Here is a 26,683-nt window from a genome sequence, read left to right as displayed (position 1 = left end):
TTGTTTCAAAAATGAATGGGATGTTTGGGTAAATTTGCCATGCAAACCGCATTATGTAAGTCAATTCAAAAACTTTGATAGCCTACGTAGGCAGAGTGTGTGTAGGTTGGTGTGTGAGTGTTTTAATGTTTTGGTTGCACAAATGCAGAAGATGAGATTCAATGACCTACCTTGTGAATTGGCTGGGATTTGAGGTGGGGCTTTATAGAAGCAGCACCATTACAGGAGTGTGTGTGTGTGTGTGTGTGTGTGAGTTTGTGTATGTGTGTGTGTGTCATGACCCAACCTGGCCTGATTAAGTAAACCTTTGCAATTTCTGAACACACTCACAAACACGTCAATGTGGCACGATGGAGGCACTTCGAGCATAAAGCTGTTGTGCTGTGCTCACAAACCCGTTTTATCGTACAACCACAACAGCCGCTGATATGAAGTGTTCCACGCTCGTGTGTTTTCCTCAAGCAATTTTCCCACCAGTTGCAGAACCGAAGGAGATTTGGGTCGAGGGGCCTGTCTTGCCTGCATCATGATGAACATGAGGCCAGTTGGTGTCTTGCTTCAACAGACTGACAGCTTATACTGAGCCTTGATGTAGGTCTGCCAGCCTCGTCTGTTAGCTCTCTTTGGATCTCTGTCACTCCGCTCGTCGGCTCTTACAATGAGTCCAGAATGCGTCCTATTCATACGACATCGTGAAAATGTGTCGGCAGGACATCCACATTGAAGTCCACTGAAGCATTTTAGAGACTTCTGGCTCTTTTCTCCTCAAGGCACAGCTGTGCCTGTGGAAGTGAAGAGGGGTTATTTAGAGGGAGGCGTTCACGGCATCTGATGTCTCCCTTGTTAACAAAAGGCGGAACTGGTTAGTATGCGGCTGGTGTGATTGGACGGCCAGTGCACTATATGTTGTAAATCCCTCTGATAAAACTTTGAAAGGCCGTTGTCTATAGAGCACACAGTGTTGTATGTTCTTTAGCATCCATAGAGATCTCCATAGGCTGAACTGTATTCTGTGTTCTGTTGCTGTGGAAAGTGCCTGCTGGGCCCCTGCCAGTCCCAGGCCCTCCAATACAACACTCTCAAATGTTCTCTGCTCACAAGACTGGGCAATCTCCTCGGTGTCACGACCCTCTCCAAGCCTTTAGAAATCTCTTGTCACCCCCCCAGCTAGCTCAACCAATGGTTCAGGCCTTCCAACAAGCAACAAGTCCAACGGCTCGACCCCAATCTGTCACAGCCCATCACAAGGTCCTAACCCACCTTCAAAGATGGGATGCCTCAAAGTGTGTGGCACAGCAGGGAGCTCACCCAACCACGATCCCCTTGTTTTCAATCTATAGAGTCAAGACAACAACTTGGTTGCCCACCATTAAAAATGACTCAACATATTGTTGTTTAATGACAGTACTGTATAGTTTGGCAGGTGTCGCTGAGTGCTTTACTTTTCTGGATGGAATGTGTCTCTTTGCCTCACACACTCCAGTTTTACACGGTTGAAGGTTTTACTGCACTTTCACATGGTCAGAGAAGAGAGCGACCATTATTCCTGTAATTTATAAAGGGTCGAAACTGGTGTTGCATAATCTTCTTTCTGAGCATCAGGGATGCTCGTGGCATGAGTTGCTGTTACCTTGGTGAATGCAAAAGAGGTCTTTTGCTTTCCTGGATACATTCTTTACTTTAATTCAAAATGTAGACAGTCGAAACATAATTTCGATAATTTTTTTAATGCCTTAAAAAAACAGTATTTTGTAAATGAATCATTTAGAAGTTTTTTGTAGTTTTTTGCTGCTTTAATCTCTTTTAAATCAGCTTTACAAAACTATTTTTATTTTTTATCCAACAGCATACTTTCATCTTCATCTGCATTTCATACCAGCACAGGGCAATAAAGCTCTGTCTCAGTCGTCTCTACATTGAGCTGAGAAGCTTCGGGCCCCGAGCCAAATCCTCTGGCAAAGTCAGCAGCTCATTTCTGATGTGTGGTAGGATTTCCTCGATGTTGTGCGGTAGAAATGCACCACCAGAATCTCAATCTTACACTGCAGTGTCCTAAAACTTAATCCGATCGTCTACTTTCGGAGTGGCTGTCATGTTTCTTACTTAGATGTATCACTCGGTGTGTTGTTTAACATGAAATTAGACTTAATAATGGCCAGTTTGAACCAGGTGTGAGACCAGTACTGGATGCCAATAATATTATTAGTGAAATTGGCAGCTGTATTTCACGAGGTAAGGGAGAAAAGTGAAACACAATGACTGGACAAATGCATCGGCTGATTGGAGAGCACTGAATACAAGCCAGCGAACTGTTTCCGGGCCTTTAAGTGCCCTACAGATAATGTTTAAAATACCACCAAAAAAATGAAAAAATACATTATCCATCCCTGTTTGCAACACTGTGTGCATGCAACTAATTCACCTCAATTGCCTTTGGGTTAGTTTCTTGTTTGTTTAAGGGTTCACTAGTCAAGGCCATTTTCGTTTTTTAATTTTATAGGTGTGGCCAATGTGCAAAGACTCATACTAGATGAGAGAAAAAACTAAATAAAGGATCAGTAATGGGCTCATTCCAAAAAACACCTTGTGAAGGTCAGCATGAGTTTTTGTGTCAGTAGGATTTCATGCTGCTGCTCCCACACCTGTAGATGCCGGTTACCTTAACTGATTAAAGCTGCTTTCATGGTAGACAACTCTTCAAGATGAGTGAGTGAGTGTGAGTGAGTGAGTGAGTGTGTGAGTGTTTGTGTGTGTGGGTGTTTTACCTGACAGAACAATTGATTTATTTATGCATTGATATTGTAACTTTATCCAAAACTCACTCACTCACTCACTCACTCACTCACTCACTCACTCACTCACTCACTCACTCACTCACTCACTCACTCACTCACTCACTCGCTCACTCGTCACTCACTCCCTCACTCACTCACTCATCACTCACTCACTCAATCACTCATCACTTACTCACTCACTCACTCACTTGCTCATCACTGACTCATAACTCACTCACTCACTCACTCACTCATCACTCACTCACTCAATCACTCATCACTTACTCACTCACTTGCTCATCACTGACTCATAACTCACTCACTCACTCACTTACTGACTCACTCACTGACTCCCTCATCACCTACTCACTCACTCACTCGCTCCTCACTCACTCCCTCACTCACTCACTCACTCACTCACTCACTCACTCACTCACTCATCACTCACTCACTTACTCACTCACCCACTCACTCATTACTCACTCACTCACTCACTCACTCACCATTGGCAACATCTGCATGCAAGGCACTAGCCTAACCACCAGGATTACTTTGGGGTTTTATGACAACTTTACAGCTTAGGATTTTAATATTAGCCGACAACATCAGTTAAATCAAATTCAGGATAATGCATTAAAAACATGAAGTTTGTTGCCTGGAAAGGGCTTGGACACCTTGTTTAAAATCTATGTTTTTATACCCTCTCAATGTCTTTCTCAATGCAGGTCCAGGATGGCGCTCACTCTGTGTGCAGCTGGGCGGCAGATCCTCTTTGCTCTGATGCTGCTGCTCTATTTGGGCTTGGGTAAGTTGTCTGCTACCTGTCTCCAGTCATTGTTTCTACTGCTGCATATTCAGGTACAACAGAAAATTGAACGGCAGTTTGTGACCGAAAGAAAAAACAGTAAGAGATAATGGCGGCACACAAGTGGGCTCAGTAAAAAAGAAAGATGGAAGGAGCAGCTGGACCAGAATACAAAAATCAGTTCCCACATTCATTTCTTCCATGAATACACAAGACGGGTCTTGTAGGTGAGAGCTGACATGCTGAGGATGTTTGGAGACATGCTCGGAGGGACTGCGCTGGAACACCTCCAAACCCATTTCTGCAAGTTTAGTCTACCATCTGTTTCATTACAACTACGCATAAAATTCACAATTATGGAACAAAAAGACAACACATGTCTGAGCTGCAGGTCTCTGGTGTATAGTATCGCAGGTTTGAGGTTCACATGCAGCCTGCTGACTGCCTGTAGTAAAGATAAGTTCCTCTCCGTAATTACTTTTCCTTCAATTGGCATTCATGACCGAAAGAACGAGGTCCAGGGTACAAGCGGCCAAAATAGGTTTCATCAGGAGGGGGGCTGGCGTCTCCCTTAAAGAAAGGGTGAGAAGCTCAGTCATTTGTTAGGAGCTCGGTGTAGAGCCGCTGCTCCTTTGCGTTGAATGGAGCCAGTTGAGGTGGTTCGGGTATCTGGTAAGGATGCCTCCTGGAGGCCTCCCTAGGGAGGTGTTCCCGGCACATCCAGCTAGGAGGAAGCATCGGGGTAGACCCAGGACCAGGTGGAGAGATTATATCTCCAACCTGGCCTGGGAATGCCTCGAGATCCCCCAGTCAGAGTTGTGGGGTCCCCTGCTGGAGCTGTTGCCCAGATGGATGGATGGATGGGGATTTACCTACTGCTAACATAAAATGTACAGGATTGGAACCAGCTATTACTCCTAAATAGAAGACCTAGACAAGATTCTTGTGTTAATGTTGTTGTAAAAGCTGGTAAAACAGTTATACTCTGAATTGTTTCACTTTCGAGTCATTTCCAAGTTCATCACCACAAGTTGCCTTCAAGCAGTCAACAAAGAACCACAATTTACCAAACTGGGACATCTGGACATAACAGAGTTTAATGGATGAGTTGTGATGATGGCCAACTGACATAGATAGATAGATAGATAGATAGACAGACAGATCGATCGATGATCGATAGATAGATACTGTATTATGGGAAGTTTAAGGCATCCAATAGCTTATTCAAACATAACACCATAACACAACAAACATTCATACAAATAAATCTCACATTCATTAAAATCACTCACAGGAATTGATATAGTTAACAATTTGTAAAGTGATTACAAAGGTCTGGTATGGACTGACCATGTGTTCAAATGACCATGATAAGGTGTTATGGTAGAGTGTGATATTGCAAAAGTGAACAGTGCATGGATTAAACAGTAAATATTAACAGAACTATTTGTATAACAGTGAATAAGTCACAAGATGTAGATGTTATGACCACAGTTGAGATTGTGTATGAGGGTTAATATATCTTATAAGACAGCTAGGTGTACAGCAGGCAAAGTGATATAGAGGGCTGAGGGGGCAGGGGGCCGAGTGAGACCCCCCTCCCCCCTTTGTGTTGTATTGAAGAGCTGGATGGCCGATTCTGCAGATGTTGAAGGACCTCAGCCTCCTCAGAAAATAGAGACGGCTTTGGCCCTTCCTGTAGAGGGCTTCTTGTCCATGTGTATCCCCAGGGACTTACATGGGCTGACTACCTCCACATTGACCCCTTCATTGGAGACTGGTAGCATGCAGTATGTGGCTTAGATTAGCTTTGTTGCGTTCAGCTGCAGAGGGTTGAACCTGCCCAATTGCATATTTACAACATGTTCAGCCTGCTACCAAGAACAAGTGGAGTTTAAAGTTGTTTGTTACATATGTCATCGCAACTGTAGCAGATGCACATCATTAAAAAACATCTGGTAAATACATCGTGGCATGATATTTCCTGACTTTATGACTGGTTTAGAATCTCCTGAATACGCCTGTACACCTTAAACTGGTGCATTGTCGGATTCAAAAGCCTCTGCAATTGAAGTTATCAGTCTGTCAGTCTATTATCAGTCTACGTTGTTTCTTCTTTAAGGAGTTGTTTCACTTTGGGATATAACGTTAAGTGCTTTCTTGTAGTCTTTCTTGTTTCTAGTGTTAGATGCAAAATTGATACCGAATATGAAACCAGAGGAATATTGATTATTTCAAGCAAGAAAGAAAAATTTGTCAACAACATTTTGGGACTATTTCATTGCCAACATCAGCTATCAGGTTCCCAAACACATGCAAGTTAATGTTAGGTAAAGTATCAGTGCTATTGTTATTCTGTATATTGTAAGAGATTAATAGTGTAAGAGAGAAGCAATGGAGGTTTTAGTTAGGTGTTTAGTACATTTCTCTGAGCAGTATGAACAATGTCAATGAAACAGAAATGATCTCTTAGTATCTCAATGGTTACACACAGCTGTTCTAGCATGACCTGAGATGTCTGCCAGGGACATCACAACACATATGATTACATTCATGTTACAACGTAGACAATTCTTTTTCATCACTGAAACAAGGAAAAGTATCCTAGATCAACAAGATGTACAACCATGCTGTAGTTAGCCAAGCACTTAAAACTTCAAATGCACACAAATAGGCAGAATTAGCTTTAGATAAGAAAACCAGCAACTTTGGTATTCCTTTTAAAATACTTGCTCTTTATGAGCTGTTTCCATCTTGGAAAAGCCACTCCAATATTAACTTTGGTTCTTGTTGCTTTGCCTGTCGCGTTGTCTATTTAAATCTCTTATTAACTTCATTGGCGACTCCGTTGCATGTCCCTATAGAGAATAAGCGCGATGCTCCAGCTTAAACCTGGCTTTCCAATCTGCCAATCGGCTTCTCCCCCTTCCTGGCATTGGTCACGCTGCCACCGAGCAAAAAACCAAGAAACGCGGTGGTATGTCCCTCTTTGGCTAATGTATTTTAAAGATCAAAGATCAAAATGTTAGCTTTAAGATTTGCACCAAAGGTCCAAAGTGAACATTCATCCTCAGCGTTTCATATATCAGCATATCATTTCTGACTGCGGTGGAATATGCCTTTATTCATATAGGCAACATCATTTCTGGCTTGAAGTCAAATTTAATTAGCCGGCACGATCGATTCACTTTAAGACACATTGATATCAGCCTTGAAAGCCTCCTCATCTCATTGGACAGCTCATTGGACGAGGACTGACAGGAATAAGAGACGGCATCTGTTGATGAAAGAGAGTGTCCTTTCATGTCACTTCCAGCTCTCTCTCTTCCTCTATTTCGAGCTGGGACTGTTTTTCTTTTGTCCCATCTGTCACCACCATGCTACAGGGTGCACTTGTCATCCGACGTCTCTCAATTTCCTCCATTCAGTGTCTTAGAGTCCTTTTCCTCCATCTCTGGTTTTCCCTGTCTTTTCCTCCTCCGCTCTCTCGTCCCCGCTCTCTGTCTTGTTCGGGCTCTTGTGCCTTTCCCCGGTATTTGTGATTTTATGATTACATCTGATTTGGTGGGTGGGGGAGGCTTTCTTCAGCACAGCGAGACCCTCTCAGGGGCCTCTGCTTGTGAAAGCCATCCAATCTAAATGCAGATGGAAATATCTTTCAGGGATTCTATTCCACCATGTGCAATATTCCAAATAAAATAAGTAGGCTTATTTAAAAAAATAAAATGGTTGTTGTTTTTACACAGGTTCTTTTGTCACGCTCATATTAGTTTTGGACAAATTGGTGCATTACACTGAAGGTGTACATTTGAATAAAGAGGACCAGAAAACATAACTAATGTTAAAATCCTTGTAAAAGTTTACGAAAGCTTTGGATTCATGTCTTCTGTCTCTTTGTTGTCATGTTGCCAGAGACAGTCGCGTCTTACGTTCCATGCTACTCATTGACTCTGTGAGCAGAAACAGCTCATGACTTTATTATGAATTATTAATGAGGATATATAGTAGTTGGTTTTTAATGATTGATTTTCAAAGTAAGAGAAAATTAACCACAAAAACAACAATTTTAGGTCCTTTTACTAGGTGTTTTGGGAGATTTCACGCGCATCTCACAATCTTCATTAGCGAGTGGATGTCAGTCCACTATGCAAATAAATCATAATTTTAAGAAAATTAACTTTTATGGTCAGAAAAATACAATTTCAACCTTCTATAAAATGAAATAAATGCTTGTTTCTCACAGCAGCTATCATTTGGGTTTTGCATGTTATAGACAGTTCCACATGCCCATACACACCTGACTTCGGACTTCCATGGTCTTGTCTGTTCTTTAGTGGTTTTTAGTAAATAAATGCATATACAGTACACTTATAACTTGTCCAGTCTCCCATCCTTGTCGCAGTCTATGAGCCAGTTTGCATCATGTTCAGGTTACATAAATTGACTCTGAATTGCCCGTGGGTGTGAACGGGAGCTAGAAGGGTTGTGGCAGTCCTGTGACAGTCCTGCTCGTCCAATGTCCCCCCCCTCCCGAAAAGGGTCAGCAGTTTCAGATAATTGGACGGGATCTTGCTTGCTATCAAACATTAAGGTGCCCAGAGGACAAAGCACAAAGAAGCAGCACTGGTTGGTGAGTGGATCATGTCTATACAGGTGATCCGGTTGCCATGGTTACATTGAACCTGTGTGTCAAGGCAACCCGATTGAAGAGAGTGAGTTGCGGATATCAATCTGCAGAACTATAACCTCTCGCTGTGACATTGGCTTTACATTAATTTAAATAAATAAAAAAGGAAAAGAAAATGAAATAAGTTTGAGTCTGAGCAACTGTGGTCACTTCTGTATGTTCTTCTACTCTTGTTTGTCTGTGCGCGTGTGTGTGTGGGGCAGGGATGCTTATAACGGGTCAGCGTTTTGTTCCTTTGCTGGAACGATAAAACCAGTTCCTTGTTCTCGTGTGGAAACATGAGCGTGAAATTGCAAATATCTCCCTGAGGTCTTGTAACTGGAGCTGTCACATTGGTTAGAAGCTACAGTACAACCCACACTTGCTTTACTTCTAATGCTTAGTGTAGAATATTGTACAGCATTTCCTCTCTTATCAAACAAGTAGAGATTTCCAATATATTGCTCATTGTTGTCCTCCAACCTATTTAACTGCATAATCCCATTGGGTTTTGTTCTTTCGTTTGTCCTCTCCAGGAGCAGCCTCCTCCATAATAAACATGCGTAGGATCACCCATCCTACAGTACAACAAATGCTGGCAGGCAAAGCTGTCCTCCCCTGTGTCTTCACCCTCCAGACCAGCTCCTCCAGCCAGCCTCCCCAGCTCCTGTGGACTCGCATCAGGGCGCCAGCAGAAGAAGAGGGCGTTCATGTGGAGCAGATTGTGCTTTCTGCTAAAGGTAAAACAAAGCCGTGAGGATCTGGTTTAGCTGTTCATAAGTCTTACTCTACTTTGCTATGTCAGATATTTCAAGTGCTCATAGAGCACACTTAACCCTCCTTTAGTCCTCGGGTCAAATTTGGCCCATTTTCAAAAGGGTTCCAAATCAGAAATGTGGGTTTCTTTCAACCAAATTGTCAAAAATAAGAAGGATGGTTCACTAAAATGCTCATAACAAATAAAATAAACAATCAGTGCACTACTTTCTTTACATTTGGTTTAAATCAATTTAAAGCAAAAAGGAAAAAAGTGGAAAAAATGTCAGAAAAAGCTTAAAAAATGTGGGGGAAAAAACCCAAAATGTCAAAAAAGCGCAGGAAAAAAAGGGATAAAAACATTGGAAAAAGTGACAAAAACATCAGGGAAGTGACAAAAGTGTCAAGAATAGACAACCAAATAGTTTCATTTTTAAATTCATACCCAGAAAAACAGAAGTTGCATGGTCTATTGTAGGACAAGGTGCATCAGTCAATATTTAAATATGAAGAGTGGATTAAATGTCATCACCCTACAACTCTGCAGCTCTCCTCAACTCGAGGGTTTTAATGAATTCATGTGAAGGCCTCACAAGTAAAACAATGACCAAGAACTCCTGGTATTAAAATGAGATAAATCTACTCAGTAGAGGTTCTCCGCTGGACTTGTAAATGCTCCAAGCCTCCCTTAGTGGAAGGACCTTTAGCAAAGTCAAGTCTAGGCACACATAAATTCATCTATCTAGGTCCGCTTTCAAATTTGGGTGCATTCCAGTTCTGTTTTTCCCTTGTTTGGTTCAGTCTTACTGCTCTCATCAGCTTGGTTTAAAGATGCAGCCGGCAGCTGTTTTCAGTGGAAAAAAGCTCCAAAAGTTGCAGTTGGAAGTTAACGTTAATGTGCAGTTCATTACTTTGAACTGAAACCACTCAAATTAAATTTAATGACTGAGAACTTCATTTTAATTCGCTTTCCTTCTAACGTCAAATGTTAATGAATAAATAAGCAGCAATTAAATGTATAGTTAAAAGTTAAAAACTAATTTAACTCTCAAAAACCGAGCCTATGTTAAGGTGACCAGATTTCTCAGACAATATCCGGGGACATTTTCAGCTCAGAAGCGCATATACTCCAAATCTTTTTTGTAAAACTTAAAACGGGGATACTAGACCTAGAGCTATTTTCATTAGGGGCTGAACCCCCCCGCGCCCCCCCCCCCCCCAAAAGGTCTAATCCTAAGGAGGTCAACCTTTCTGTTAAAGATAAAGATGCTTCTTGCGTTCGCTAAACCTACCAGACTCCATGTAAACAATCAGTAATTTTAGCATCGTAAAATACGGTTTTCTAAAACATCTCTGATCTGAGCAGCGCTGGCTCTGGCTGTCTTGTCTTCTTTCTTTCATTCCAATATCGGGTCTGTCAGTCACAGGGAAAACCGGGGACATTTCAGGGGACAGATCCAACCGGGGACAGGTCACCAAAACCGGGGACGTCTCGTCACTGTAGCTTATATGCTTCACCAGGACTGTATGGATGCAGTTTGATCCCATTTGATTGAGAGCCGATATCATTGGCCCACTTGTGTGTCTTCCAACTGAACACTGGCCATTCACATTGTTTGTCTTTGACTGACAGGCCCACATAAAGGCATGTCAAACGATTATATTAGCACCCTATGTCTACCAGAGAGTACAAGTTAGCTGTTAGCAAGCTAATGTTAGTTATGTTTCAGCAAGCTATGGCACTTGCAAACATAGTACTATATATAACCTTCTGATTTATCCACATTCCAATAACATAAGCAGCATAGCCTACTGTATGCAAAATGCAGACTTAGTTTAACACCCATGACCACCCTCAACCATTAGCCATCTTGCTATCAGGTGCGAGGCAGCTTTTTAGACTCAGCGAGTACTAACATATATGTCATATCATCATGATATCTTACTTGGCCTGGTATGCAGGGTTCAAAATTAACTTTTTCTCCACCATCCAAATGGCTAGTGAATGTTAAAATTGTACTTTTTTTGGGGGGGGGCGGGTGAGTCAAGCAATGTTGAACCCTGCTGGTATGTACATGTGTTGAAGAGGAGTGCAAGGAGGAATTTTGGTGAGCTGGTCTAGGTCTCAAAAGTCCAGGGTGGATTTTTGACCCCAGTCCAGCCCTGGTTTGGGTTGCTAAATCCTAATTGGTCCACATAAGTACGTGACATCATGTTATTCTCACTGAGCCCTACACAGTTCCAACACAAGTCTTTGTTGGAATTGTCAGAAAATGTGTTCACATAGGATCACAATTACAGAGAATTAAGAAGACAATCTATGTATCTAGGTCTCCTTATACGTTTATTTATTAGCTCTAATATCAGCCGGATTTTAAAAGACACTTGTAATAAAAAAACAACTCTCTTTCTGTGCCAAAGGTGATGTAATCAAGGTGAATAAGGCTTTCAGTGGCCGCGTCCTGCTGCCAGGGTACGCTGCCAATCCTCTGAACGCTACCATGGAGATCTCCGGTCTCCGCACCAACGACTCAGGCACTTACCAATGTCAGGTTGTCATGGGTAACGACTGTGAGAGAGACACTGTGCCCCTGGTGGTCTCCGGTAAGTGTAGCCGCCACTGATGGCGATTTCATCGGGAGATAAGTTAGTGCCACAGCCCCCCAGAGAACAAACAGGACTGAGCAGCTATAACATAAATTCTTCTTCCAACTTAATAGCTTTTGTGTTTTATTGTGCTAATGTGAGATAGATTATGGCTGCTTGAAAACAGGAGCATTGCCAAGCTTTTTTAGCATTAATAACGTTTATTCACCATATCAGTGTCAAAACGTCTGACCTCATTAATGGAGCTTTCTCTTGCTCTCTGTGTTTGTGTTGCTTTTGTTATCTAGTTTTCCACTTGAGCAATGTGTTATTCTTTTAATTAAAGAATTTGGACTGAATACCAATGGCAATGTTTGTGTGTGCCCATCTGTGAAATTTCTGCTTTTCATTGATCTGTTTGTGGCTTTAATTAACATGTTTATTGATTAAATCCCACTCATTTGTTGTTGGGGTCCCTGTCCCTGTGTCCCCCCGTGTAGGTGTTGTGTTTCACTACCAGGCTCCCGGCTCTCGATACGCCCTCTCGTTTGCCGACGCCCGGCGGGCCTGCCTGGAGAACTCGGCTCAGATGGCCACCCCCGCCCAGCTGTGGGCGGCGTACCATGACGGCTTCGCCAGCTGTGCACCCGGCTGGTTGGACGACCAGACTGTCCGGTGAGGAGACGTTCAATAACGCCCTTCTCGTTGAAGAAGGGCTTCAACTAACAATTCGTTTTTTTTTTCATTGATTAATCTACAGATTATTTTCTCAATAAAATGAATAGTTGAAGGTTTTTTACATTTAACCCTTGTGTTGAAAATCACCACTTTTGTTGATGCTTTATTATCAATGTTTTTAACTTTTTCTCGCGTTCTTGTCCTTTTTTTCAATGTTTGTCACTTTTTTTGACGTTTAACACTACGTAACACAAATTTTTTAACTTTGGTTTTACAGTTATTTTTGAGTTTATGGTCAATAAACCTCATTTATAGGAAATTATAACTAATGTTTGAGTCAGAAAAGCAGAAAATAGGAATTATTTAGACTAAAATTAAAGGAATGGATGTTGATGATAATCACAGACTGGAATCTTTGAACTTTTACTCAATACTATTTCAAAAACACTTAAATTTGCTTTTCAAATGCTATAAAATAAGACGCCCCAAAATGAATTAAGTAGAGATTTGTACTTGCCAAAGAGCGTTGTGTGGAATCAATCATGTTATTTTGAGGAATTAAAAAGAACATTGATATAGGAAAACGGGGCAATTTGACCCGAGGACAACATGAGGGTTAAATTGCTTGTTTTGCTGGACCCCCGTCCAAAACCAAAGACATATAATAATTCACCATAAAAGATAAAGAAAACCAACAGAGGAATCGTTCACCATTTTGGGAATTATAATTGCTTTCTTGCTTGGTTAGATGATAAAATCAATACTAAATCAATGTAAAGATTAGCGTTGCACAAAGGCTGGCTGGAAACAGCAGGAAACAGCTGACTCTTACATTTTTAAACCTTGGTTAATAATAATAACGTGTGTTAGTGAGCTTTAAATGTCCTGGTTGGCGGTACTTGTTATCTCTAGACAAACCAGCCTACCTGTGTCACCTGTTTCCAGTCTTTATGCTAAGCTAGGCTAACTGGCTGGTATCAACAGCAAATTAACTGTATTTCCCAAAATGTCAAACTATTAGAAAACTTAAAAAAGAACATTTATTTCTATGACTAATTTATTATTAAAATTGTCAGTCAAGTAATCAACAGCTCTGTTTTCAAAGATTTTTGGTATGTCTGCTAATTTTCTAATATGAAAACATTTGCTTTTTTTTATGTACTGTTTGTTGTCTTATCGGATCATCTGTTCTAGAGAATGTGTATATATATATACATATATATATATATATATATATATATATATATATATATATATATATATATATATATATATATATATATATATATATATATATATATATGTATGTATATGTCATAAGAATGTATTCCTAACTGGCACTTTAAGTCTTAATGAGAATATACACTTTGATATGTGAGCTGAGATAATGTTCATACAGTCAAACGTCCACAAGGTATTTCTGCTTATTTCCTATGATGAGTAAAAACAGAAAAAAGGTTCAATCCCATTTCTGTCCCTCACCTGGTTGTCTCCACAGCTATCCTGTCCAGTCGCCAGAGCTTGGTTGCTATGGACACCAGGAGTATTCATCTGGAGTTAGGAATTATGGGAAGAGAGACCCGAAAGAGCTGTTTGATGTGTACTGTCTCGCAAAAGACCTAGATGGTACAAGCACACACACACACGCGCCCACACACACACACACACACACACACACACACACACACACACACGTTACGCTACAGTATTAAAGAATTTGCAATATTCTTGTATTTTTATGTTACTTTCAGTAAAGTGACAAGACAAAAAAAACTTTGTATTTATAACAAATGTGTATCCTTCCACGGCTGTAAGTAGTCCCCAACAAATACACCAATTAAAACAATTTGAGTAACCTTTGCTAAAAACTGCAACTGTTTTACCAAATTAGCCATACATTAATTACTTTTTATCTTATTATGTCTTCACGAGGAACCAATGGGTAGGGAACCAGATTGTTGTCATGGGATTTGTTGAGAATAATAAAAATATGGAATATCCTCAGCAAGTAGCATTATAATAGATGATAATATGTCTGACATATGTTTGACAGTGTATAAGCCGGAATAGACATAATAATTTCCCCTTACATATATTTATCTACATCTTGACAAGTTCCTGTGTCATGTCTCCGTCCTCCAGGGGAAGTGTTCCACTCCTCGGTCCCGGGCAGGCTGTCTCTGTCGTCAGCCTCGGACCGCTGTGTGTCCCTCGGGGGGCAGCTGGCCACGGCGGGGCAGCTTTATCTGGCCTGGAAGGCCGGCCTGGACAGCTGCGCCCCGGGCTGGCTGTCCGACGGCAGCGTTCGCTACTCGGTGATCAGGCCTGGTCCAGACTGTGGAGGGGGCCAGCCAGGGGTCCGCACCGTCCCCCCCAACAGCACCGGAGACAACACCACAGCGCTGTATGATGCCTACTGCTACAGAGGTAGAAGGGAAAAAACGCTGGCTGCATTTGCATAATATTTATTTTTGATGCATGAAACAGTGCTAAAGAATACAGTGTACTACATCATAATCTCATTGATGTTTCCTAATAACCCTTGTGTTGTCTTCCCGTAAAAAATTGAAAATCAACACTTTTGTCGATGCTTTCTATCAATGTTTTTAACTTTTTCTTACCTTTTTGTCCCTTTTTTTCAACACTTTTGATGTTTTGTCTCAATTTTTGTCACTTTTTGACATTTAACACTAGTTAAACACACTAAACACTAGTTTTAAAGTTTTTTTTTAAATTTATGGTCAATAAATCTCATTTATAGGAAATTATACCTAATGTTTGAGTCAGAAAAGCAGAAATTAGGAATTATTTTGACTAAAATTAAATAATGGATGTTGATGGATATTCACAGACTGGATTATGTCAACTTTTACTCAATACTATTTCAAAACAACTTCAATTTTTTTTTTCAAATGCTATCAAAATTGAATAAAAGACCCCAAAATGAATGCAAGTAGAGATTTGTACTTGCCAAAGAGCGTTGTGTGGAATCAATCATGGTATTTTGGGGAATTAAAACAGAACATTGATATAGGAAAACAGGGCAATTTGACCCAAGAACAACAAGAGGGTTTTCAAAATAAAATGTGTATATAAAAATTCCAAAACAAATTGACTGATGCATATTCATATTACTGCCATCTCACTCCTAACAGAGGTGTTGATGTTACCATGGAAGCTTTGAGTTCTAATTAACATTACATTGAATACATGTCACTGCCACTGTTGTCGCTATGGCAACAATGATTTCTAATCCTAGTTATCTATCCCGCCGTTATGTATCTGCGAAGCTGCTGTAGCGAGAGAGAGAGAGAAGAGAACAGGATGTGTTGAAGTTAAGCATCTAGCTGCTCAGCCTTTGTTCCCTGTGTTGACTGACATCAGCTGATTTCTGCAAAATAACACCCCAGCAACGCTTTGAGACGATCTGCATGGAAACCTTTAGCGATAGCCATGTGAAAAAAACGTCAACTTGTTTCCCAGGTAAAGTGACGAATTCCGCCTCCATCTCTGAGATCTACACCTCCCTGTGGAAGCCCTGGAGCTACCTCACAGGGTCAGGTGATGCTGAATCAGGGACGGGCAGCAGTGACGGGACTACGCAGCAGACCACCACCGCCAGAGGTTTTACATTTGTCCGTGATTAGCAGATTTGTAGCAGCATGAACCAGCTGATATTTAAAGTGTCCACCGTCCTTGCAGGGCTCTCTGATGGCAGTGATGTTTCACTTTCAAACTGGACCGGATTGGTTGACCTAGAAAAGGAGGCCTCCCTTTACAGCACTGATGCTTGTAAGGCTGATTTTTAAGTATTGACTTGATTATGAAATGTTGATTTGTGAGAATAATCCAACTGATTGCATCCTCAGCCTCAGACCCCTGGTCCTCAGAGTCTTCAGGGTCATTTGTGACCCTCCAGCTAATCCCAGGACAGAGCCTCTTAGACTGGGGAGAGCCACTGGAGCCCGACCCCGACTCAGAGAAGTTTCTCCGACCCCCGGTCCACCCTACTCCTGCTGACAAGAAGGTTGGTTCAAGCTCTTATTTGGAGATTTTAATACAAAAGCAGCATCACTGAGCCCACTGCATTACTTGCATTGATATTTTAGGTGATCTCCAAGATTGTCAAGTCCATTTGGAAGCCTTGGAACTACCTGGCAGGGACTGGAGATCACGAAGGAACCCAAACACCGAGTGGACAGACGGGGGAAGGGGAGACGGCCACGAAAAAGACCGATGAGGGGTCAAACTCATCCAGTGCAGCATCACCAAGTGAGGGGATTTATACTGCTGCTATGTCTTATCATCTGGGGTTAACCCCATAAAAATCTTATGAGTGAATGCATTTCTGCAAAAAGGATAACAGAGGAAAAACGGAGAAAAAAACACTTTTTGAAACTTTTGCAGTGTTTACGTTATACACACACGTGTCTAGAATAGACCCAGAAGGCTCGATGGCAGTATGTTTTTTTTATTTAAATGTACAGTATTCTGGAACATAACGCTGTTGAGGTCCTCATTGGCTCAGGTCTGTGATGTTGGGGAAACATCAGTTGGGCAACACAACAGGATCACACAATAATTACAGTGCAAAGAAGCCCCAGGAATGAAGTTCATTAGAGAAACACAGAATTAATAAGGGGTAACTGGGTGAGCATCAACTCTTTCTTCTGCAAAATATGGCTCCACCTGTGTGACAACTGTAACTGTTAATTGACCGACATGGAAAAAATTACAATGAGTTGATAATATGAATAAAATGAAATGTTAAAAGCATTCGTTTAAGGCTTAATTAAAGAATATTTCAGAGTATATAGTGTCTTATGTGTACTGTAACAGCTATACCTCTGCCAAACAAGCACTAAAGTCAATGCCTAAACGATAATTAAAAATGTAAGATAAGCTCTAGGTCTGTTTCAATTAAAAAGAACAAAGTCATATGGTAATCGAATAGAAGCACAACCAGATGCTATTTATCTTTTCAGCTTTATAACAAAGGTCACATGGGCAATTTCATAACGTTTAAACTCAGCATGTCTCTTCTACACCAACTTGCATCCAAAACTAAGCGGATCTAACGCCAAAACCACAGGCAATAGCGTCCTTTAACAATTCATGGATTACATACTGTATGATATGCACATGTAGCGGGATATTGTTAAATCCATGCAGAGAAACCATGTCTCTCTTGAGCTGGATGCCCATTGTTAACACTGAGGCACAGGCGTCGTGGGTCGAAAACATCAGGTTTCCTTCAAACAGGCAGATGAAAAAGAGTAAAATCCAACTCCTCAACCTGTACTCCTCTTCCCCGTGTCTCAGAGCTTCAGCAGGTTTACAGCTCTTTATGTGCTTCATGTGGATGAAAGTGGTTTTCAATTGGCAGGGATCTCTTTTCAGGGTTACTTACTGTTTCATTCACCCTAGATTCAGTTCTGAGGCTGTGATGGTCCTTATTTTCTCTCTGTTTGCATGTGTTTGCGTGTTTTTGTCCAGTTTTAGACCTCTACCCATGTCTTTTTTTGTCTTCATTTATATTTGTTGTAGTTGACAGTGACCAAAAAACATTTTTTTGTGCTTTTCTTATGTTTTTGTAACTTTTTCCATGCTTTTGGCGCTTTTTTTAAAAACCTGAACTGTTTTAAGAATAGGGTTCACACTTATTCTTGGAATTCATGGTCAACTAACCTCATTTGTATCAAATTATATGTGAGTTTTTAGTTAAAAAGGCAGAAATTAGGAATTATTTTGACTAATTGTTGATGTTTTGTCAGTCCGGAGACTGTTTTGAAACCATTAAAATGCTGTAACATTAAATAAAACACCTAATAAATTCAAAGAAAGTAAACATTAATTTTACCTGACGAACATTGTATGGAATCATCCTTGTCATTTCGGGGCAATTTAGTTGAAAGAAATCTAATATTTATGATGTAAAACACACTAAAACGGTTCAATTTGACCCAAGGACAACACAAGGGTTAAATGAACCATATAGTTAAAGGGGCTGCACTTCTCAAATGCATTTCCTTTGTGTGTGTTGTAATCTAAGCTTCTCTGTTCTTTGGCCGGTCCGGCTGCACGTGCATGATAGTGCATGTGAGTGCATGTGAGTGCATGCATCCCAGACTCCTTTTTTCCTGTCTATTGAGCACAGCCCCTTAAAGCATCAAGTCGGACAGTGGCAGATTAATTAGGCCTAGCTGTTGTCACGACTTTAGTGTCGACGTGAGCGACATTTACACATGAGAAATGGCTCGTTACAGTATCTCTGATACGGCTCACACTGACTAGTGAGTATTAGAGCGTTCAAATAAGCACCTTTTGCTAATTAGCAAACAATTCACCTCAGTTCAGACCTTTTCTTGTCAGATGGTTTTCTTCACAGTCTCCGCAGAGGTTAGCTTGCTGAAGTTGATCGTATTGAAGCAGGTGATGGACAGCTCAGACGGCTTAGAAGTGCTTGTTTTGTCTCCCCTGGCAAAGCCAAGATAATCCATAAGATGCCTTTTTTCTTTGTTTGTCACTCTTGACATGGTCTGTTGCACTATTCTATCTGTCTGCAATAATTGCACCCCTTGACTTCACTCATTCTTTCCATTTTTTTCCATGTTTGTTTTATGCCCTCTGCAGGTTTGCTTTCTCGGGGAAGTTCATGGTTTAGCGGTCCCTTGAGGGAAAACTCCACACCAGCGAGCGAAGAACCTCCCACACGTCTTGCATCTACTTTGGTCGCCTCCAGTAACTTTATGACTACAGAGAGCACTAAGAGCTGGGAGACTTCAGAGATGATCACGTCCACCGCCTCCAGCTCTTCTTCCAGAATCACATCATCCAGCGGGGAAATCTGGGTCCGCGTTGATTCTGAGACCACGACCCAGCCGGGTGGCAAGAGGGAGGAGACGGTGACCTCCAGAGGCAGCGGCAGAGGAGGCAGAGGAAGGGGGAAGAAGAACAGAGGGGAGGACAGGAGCAGAGGAGAGGAGAAGGGAAGAGGAGTGGAGAAGGGGAAAGGAGAAGACGAGGGGAGTGGAGAAATCACTAGCATGGAAGCAAAGGGGGAGATACAAGTGTCACGTCGACCGGTTGGAACAAGCAAACCAAGAGAGAGATCCAGAGAAAGATCTAGAGAGAGGGGTCACAGGAAGGGACAGACCACCACTACCACAACCACCACTGCCACAACTAGTCCACTGGAGCCCACAGTGATGACCACAACTGGGCCGGAAAGCTCTGACTTATCTACAACGAAATCCCCATCCACCTCACCAGCAGAAACCGCATCCCCATCAAGCCCACCAGATCCATACCCATCCCTCTCCTCATCTCCATCACCATTGCCGTCTGTAACTGCATCCCCATCTCCATCCTCTTCTCAGCTTTCCCCATCTCAATCCCTGTTTGAATCCCAATCTCCCTCCCCATCTGTGTCTCTTCCATCTTCCCCCACGCCATCTCCATCTCCAGCTCCATCTCCATCTCCATCTCCATCTCCATCTCCATCTCCATCTCCATCTCCATCTGCATCTCCAACCAATTTCTCACTTCCATCCCTCTCAACCTCTCCTTCATCACCCAGTTCCCATTACCCATTTCAAACCACTGGTTCAGGAGAGCCAGCTCCAACTACTCAATCAGGCAACCAGGAGAGCTCCACTAACCACGTGCCATCACCCCGCTGGGTCCCAGTGGAGAAAGCTGTTCTGAACAGCTCTCTGGATTATCCTCCATTACTGTCGGTAACCCCCGATGTGGAGGAGCCTTCGTGGTCCCACGCTGTGGGGTCAGGGGCCTTGTTACCTGGCAACGTGGAGGAGGAGAGCAACAGAGGCGCAGTCAACATCAGTACCATAACTCTAAGCCCAACAGGTTAGCATTGGATGTGTCCATTTTCACATGTTATGGGGGGGGGGGAGTTACCGCTCCAAGAAATAGCATGGCATATAACCCCTGGAAGGAGGAGGGGAAATGGGGCTGTTTGATTGTGGAAAAAATCCTCATCACAACTATTTTGGTTAACATTGAAATCACCATTATTTAAGCCAATCACTCATTGACTTTTGGATACATGTTGCATTTATTGAACTAAAAAAAATGAACAGTGAAAACACCGTAAACAGTAAAATTTTGCTTTATACTTCTCCCATTGAGCGTATTGGATTCTCCTTCAGAACGCAAGCCAAAATAGGAGAGAGAGAAATTTTGATTACTATTCGATTATTTGCACAGCCTTTTGAGGAACATGCAGTAATGTGACAGGTAGTGAAACAATGACTAATTCAAGTACCAGCTGCCCAACACTGTTTAGAACCTCAGTGTGTGTCTGCTCGTCTCACTGTGCCTGCATGTCTCAGGAATCACTTTGATAAGTACACTGTTATCATAACCGATGGGAATGAAGGCAGATGAAAATAAGACCCCTGTTGTAAATAAATAGAACTATCCTGTAAGATTGCCTTTTCATTTCCTTCCCTGACCCCGCCACTGGCATATTCATTCAAAAAAACTCAGTGTGTATTGCCTCGGCTCGGCACCTTCCATTCCCACCAGAAGCAAAGCAAAGACCCCACACAATCTGTTGATTAAGTCTGCAGCACGGTATATCTCAGCGAAGCTTCTGGCTGGCCACCTGGTTTATTTATTTCTCGCCTGATAATGAGAGTTCATACAGTGAACGTCCTATCACCCGGCGTTTGAAAGCCCCGCAGGCATCATGCTAGCACACATTTCTATGGTGATTTATTTCATTTCCATGGCTGGGCTGCCTGCTCGGGGTGCGAGGAGTCTGCGGATGGTAAACAGCTGTAAACTGTATCGACAAGAAGCCAAGGGCAACCATCTGGGATTCTGGTGTACAGTATTGGGGTTGATTGATTGACTGGCACCCTGGAGTCATGCAGGCAGAAGGCCATAAACACACAAACACAGGGTCATATCTTCGCTCCACAAACAGAAGGTATGGATGGATGGATGGATGCACTCCCAGGAGATTTGACTTTCTTTATCTCTCTCGTTTACACAATCTCGACTCTACTTCAGTCCCTTGGGGTTGGGTTTCATGGTGGTGGTCATTGTTTTCTCTCCTGACTGGATCACGGAGCACTTCATCAGTCAGTCTAATCAATGAGAGAAGAGAAACAAGACAAGCCTCGGGTTAGATTCAAGGACCTTCAGTAGAAAAGCCCATTGTTCTCAAACACGAGCACCGCGCCCTCTTTCTGAAACTGAAATTTCTTTGTTTCTGCTCCCCCGTCCTCACAGAAATGCCAACACTGCCTGTGAGGTCTAAAGTGCTTACCCGGAAATCATATATCCAAAGTGAACCATATTTCCAGGCTATAGTGATGCTTGGATTAATACTTTGAGATATCCCAGCGTTGCCTCTGACACGTATTATCCCCTTCCTCTCCTATTTCTGTAAACCTATTAGTTGGATATTTTGCTGTTGCCAGCTATTTGTTGTTGTTTGTGCCAGTGGTGTCGGCCGCTGTGCAAAAACGAGGGACAGTCCACTCCGTCAGCTCCTTTCACAGACTATTGATTTTACTGCACCACTCACTTTAATGAACGGCCAATCGCACATGGTTTATCTTACTCACACACACGTGGGCAGACACACACACACACACATGCTCTGCTTGTCATAACAGTTGGTATTGGTCAAGGTGTGCCATGACCTTGACTGATGCATAAGGTGCAAGTGCACTTGGGTCTGGACTGATGTTCATGAAATGAAATGCATGGCTGCTTTTAAGACCTGACTTAAGCAGAATTCAAACCACGAGCAGAGGATTTGCATGGAAAACTTAACATAAATCTATGGATGCTATTGAGAAATGTAGCTCCTGTGATTGAAAAGTCTTTTTTTTTTTTTTAAATCCTTGGAACATTTCATTTAAACAAATTTAATAAAACATTTAATTTGCCAGTCGGCATCTTGATAACTCAGAGGATGTGTGCTTGTGATGTTAGCCTCTGGGTAATAATTGGACATGATCAGTCTCAAGGCTAATCATAGCCATGGTATTGATTTTTGCTCATTGTACTGTGTACACAAACCTACACACACAAACACACACACACACAATTTCAACCTCACACACAACCCCCTCTCGCAGTCCTCAGTGTCAGAGAGAGCTGGCAGAACAAAGGCGATCTTTTGTGACCAGGAGGAACGAGTGGTGGTTTTCAAAGACCTTAAGTTGCTATAATGAGCGGCTCAGGGGAGAAACACGTGGTAGTGTGTCAATTGATATGGAAATTATTGTGGTAGGAGACCACACACACGCTCACATTTAGGGGGTGAATAGCAAAGCTGAGGTACTCAGCGGGAGGTCTGCTCATTTCTGTTGAGGATGGCTAATGTCTGAAGTTCTCACGCTGCCCACTACGCTCAGTGGAGTGCACCGAGTCTTCGCTTTCCATATGGTAACCATGACAACTGTGGCTGTGAGTGGATGGCGAGGGTTGAGGCTCTCTGGCTTCTGATCCCTTTGAAAAGAGACCTGGTTTGAAATGGATCTGCATTGTAACTGCTGGTTTTGGTTGAGCTGCAATGATGGAAATTTAAGGTGGCATGTTTGTTTTTTGAGTCATGCCTTTATATTGTCTTTATTCATAATAACAAAAAACAGCCTAGGTGAGGAAAATTGTGTTTAAATAGCTAATTTCCTCTGGGGAGATATGTTTTTGTCCTTGCCATAATAAATAATTCCTTCCTTTACTGTATCACTAATTAACTCTTTTCTTTTAAATCCCCAAATTCACCCTCCACCCCCCATCCGTCTGTCTCTTTTAGACAATGCAGAGCCGTGCGTGACAAACCCATGTCTGCACGGAGGAAAATGCCTTCCGCAGGGAACGGGCTACAGCTGCTACTGCCCACAAGGATACGCTGGGGAGAACTGTGAGATTGGTGAGTGATGCTTAACCACACACACATCCCACACAAGCACACATGTATACACACAGTGGCGTGATTAAGTCAGGCCTGCCTCACTATATATTGACGTAAGTTTCTCCAATGGCCTATTGGCAGGTCAAAGGTCGAGCTAGCCTTTACATTGAGGGAAAACGTTGAATGGAGACTGGGGTCAAAGGTTAGGATCCAACCCCTAGAGTAGGGCCATGAGATTTGTCCCTCAAGGTGGTAGCTTTCACTGCCATGGTTTTTATTTTGCAAACAGAAAAACAGTTCCAAAATCTACTTTTAATCAATTGAATTTTTGAGTTGAATTGATTTCTTGTCACTTTACAAAATATCTTAAGGCCTTGGAATCAACTCAAGGCTTCTCTTAGTTCTGTCATTGGTTAGAAAGATTGCCGAATCAGCGCCAAAGAAAATCAATTGTTCTTCACCCAAAGGCCTTTGTGCCCAACGAACTTCATAGAAATCCATTCATATTTGATGACTAACAGCAGAGACAACATAACCTCCTTGTGCAGATGTAAAGGTGAGAGATTAGATACACAGCCAACAGGCTGCAATGTTGAACAAAACCAGTTGTTATCTGCAAGACAAAGATGGACCGACAGTATCTAGATTCAAAATCTTCCCAATCAATTATCTCTCTCTCTGTGCTTATTCCCCTTTTGTTTGTGCTTTCTGGTTGACTGTAGCATGCTAAGAGCAGATCTGATTTCTGCATAGATGTATTTCGCTGTAGTATCAGGGAGCCAGATGTGATTTATTAGGGTTATGGGGTGCGCTCCATATGGTTAAAAAGATGCCGCTTATGCCGCCTTGACGATGCGTACCAACAGCAAATACTAACACATTTTGAACAATGTACGGTAATGTACTGTCTCTCAAAACACATTGATTCTGAAAGAAAATTGAATTGGACTTTTATACAGCATCTCAACTTCCCGCTTTCATTGGATAGTCCTAAATGTAGAGCCACATGGGAAATGAAGGGACAGCGAGTGTTGGGTGACATACCCCAAAGGTCCCCGGCCAGAATTGAACAACTGACGTTGGCATTTCTATGGTTTGCACGTTGAATATTTGCACCCATTGCGCTCCATATGAGTGCCTCCACGCACAAGAGGCACACTGGCATGGACAAATGAATAGCTGCCATGGACTCTGGCTTAATCTATCACTCATATAACTTCACCCACAGACTGTTATTCTCTTTCCACTGCAGTTTCATTAGTCCTTATCAAAGTCCTGACACTCCCACTCAGGTGTTTGCCCCTACTTCGCCTGATTTGACTTCATCTCAGCTCGCTTGATAACCCTTTTCACAGAAGACCTTGTTTATGTCATTAGTGCTTTTCCGCCCGTGACAATTCAAAATGTCTGCCTTGAAATAAAATCTTCTGTTGCACCTGTATGGGTGTTACACCCTTATCATTGTTATTGTCGTTTGCTGACATGTAATCCGCAGCTCTGCCAAACTTTATCTTGAGCAGAGGCCGCATCAGAATACCTGACAGCACATTTGATGTACTGGTGTAGACATTTGATATTTGATTTATTGTTGTTTCCTTTCAGTTCATGTTTTAATTCATATTTACATTTTATTATGTCCCCTCACAGTAATGTTCACCATGATAAATATGAGGCAATAGATATTTCCCAACTGTCATTTCGCCACCTTAACCTTTTATACCGAGATAGCTGCTGTGAAATATTGGAGGGTGTAGACCATTGCAAGCAGTGTTGGAAATCAATGAGCAGTCCGGCTTTAGATAGGATTTTTACATTAGTATGATGTATAGCTTGTCCAAACCAAGTCTATGTTCCCCACTTTCCAGCTTCCTTGGAATTCTGACCTCTAGTGGACTATGGTTAACTGCTCGCCAGATCTCTGCAGGGTAAATCCAGACAGGTAGCTAGACTATCTGTCCAAGTTTTGAACGTACACATGTTCCACAAAAAAATAGTTCTTTCCCAAGGCTATTTCGGCGATTCGGCTCTGTCCGGTGCTTAGAAGATTGTGATTGGTTTAAAGAAATGCCTATAAACCATCCCAACCTGGAATGCTGTGTGGACTAGTCAGACCCTCCTTTTCAGCGCTGTGGAGGAAGGTCTGGCAATATGAGAGACTAGTCCAAACCGACTTCCAACTCCAACTTTAAAACCAAACCGTGCCAGTAATACAGAGACATGTTTGTCCCTTGTACGCGCCACAGAAGACACCTGCATAGAGGTACTGGAACACTTTGATATGGATGTATAAATCTTTAAGTTACCACTAATCATATCACTTGTATGCTGTACAACTTTCTTCATACATAACCTGGACAATGGTCATAACATCCGCATCTTCAACTTATTCCCTACATAGTGTTCTAATTCTTATTCAGTCAGTTTTATAGGTTATTATGTTTACATTTTATAGTCATAGTCAATATTTTATCATGATCCACTGCACTGTTCAATCCCTGAAATGTTCACTTTTTCATATTGGCACCATCATCATTGCACAAAGTCTACCAAAGTATTTCACCTTATCATGGTCATTGCATGTCTATGAGTGATTTTCAATTTTACATTTTTTTTATTCTTAGGTATGTGTGAAATATCTGTTTGTTGTGTTTTGACTGTCTTGCTACTAAATGCCTAAAATTTCCTTCAGGATGAATATAGTATCTATTTATCTATCTAATTTGTACCTGCATGTTCAGTTCATACGCCCATACGGTAGTCATTCCTTAAGGAAGTGATCACTTAATGAAGAAGTGTTCCACATCCAGTAACATACTTATCCGTGTCTGGCCGGTTTGTCTGATCAGTGTCACAGAAAGACAGACGGAGCTACAGACAGACACTGGAACTGACAGCCAGCAGCTGATGCGTGGGTATGCTGGAGGGCCTGGTTATAGATTTGCAGAATTTGCAGATTTGTCTCTCTGAGGAACAGCTTCCCTGCTGCATAATGGATGAGAGGGACGAGGGGATCCGACTACAAAGAGCGGGACTGATTTTATTGGGGGGAGAGGGAGAGGGTTGGTGGTGTGTATTGACTAACAACACATCAAGAGGTCATTCAACATAATTAGCTTTGGGACATTTCATATTTATGTGACATTTCTTTCAGTTTGAACTTATTTCGTCTGATGCCTGAGTAACCAGCTCAACCTCTATATTGTTGAGAAAAATATTATGAATTCATATTTCTATATTACTTTGCAGGAAATCCAGCCTCTGCACAGTTTGGTTAAACTCATGTGTGTCATGTGGTAGCTAACAGATAGTAAGGAGATGTTTTTTACAGTGTGTTCTGGGGACAGGCAGCTAGCAGATAGTGAGGAGATGTTTTTGCAGTGTGTTCTGGGGACAGGCAGCTAGCAGATAGTGAGATGTTTTTACAGTCTGTTCTGGGGACAGCGAGCTAACAGATAGTAAGGAGATGTTTTTTACAGTGTGTTCTGGGGACAGGCAGCTAGCAGATAGTGAGGAGATGTTTT

The 26,683-nt window shown here is 42.0% G+C and overlaps 1 protein-coding gene across 2 annotated transcripts in view; it reads left to right on the top strand.

The window, feature by feature from the left end:
* Positions 1-26,683, top strand: part of LOC117954388 (neurocan core protein-like) — a 45,826-nt gene that overhangs the window by 11,349 nt on the left and 7,794 nt on the right. The window contains exons 2-14 of one of the 2 annotated variants that reach the window (XM_034888146.1): positions 3,500-3,579; positions 8,782-8,985; positions 11,423-11,605; positions 12,088-12,262; positions 13,764-13,891; positions 14,408-14,692; positions 15,749-15,889; positions 15,968-16,057; positions 16,135-16,292; positions 16,375-16,537; positions 18,899-19,744; positions 19,799-20,134; positions 23,064-23,180. In XM_034888146.1, the coding sequence (XP_034744037.1) occupies positions 3,507-3,579; positions 8,782-8,985; positions 11,423-11,605; positions 12,088-12,262; positions 13,764-13,891; positions 14,408-14,692; positions 15,749-15,889; positions 15,968-16,057; positions 16,135-16,292; positions 16,375-16,537; positions 18,899-19,744; positions 19,799-20,134; positions 23,064-23,180 (2,899 nt within the window). In that variant the 5' untranslated portion in view covers positions 3,500-3,506. Of the gene's footprint in view, positions 1-3,499; positions 3,580-8,781; positions 8,986-11,422; positions 11,606-12,087; positions 12,263-13,763; positions 13,892-14,407; positions 14,693-15,748; positions 15,890-15,967; positions 16,058-16,134; positions 16,293-16,374; positions 16,538-18,898; positions 20,135-23,063; positions 23,181-26,683 lie in introns of both variants that reach the window. The other variant, XM_034888144.1, reaches the window with a different exon arrangement.

This window comes from Etheostoma cragini, chromosome 12, assembly GCF_013103735.1.
Source record: "Etheostoma cragini isolate CJK2018 chromosome 12, CSU_Ecrag_1.0, whole genome shotgun sequence".
NCBI lineage: Eukaryota > Metazoa > Chordata > Actinopteri > Perciformes > Percidae > Etheostoma > Etheostoma cragini.
This window is presented reverse-complemented; position numbering and strand designations above follow the sequence as displayed.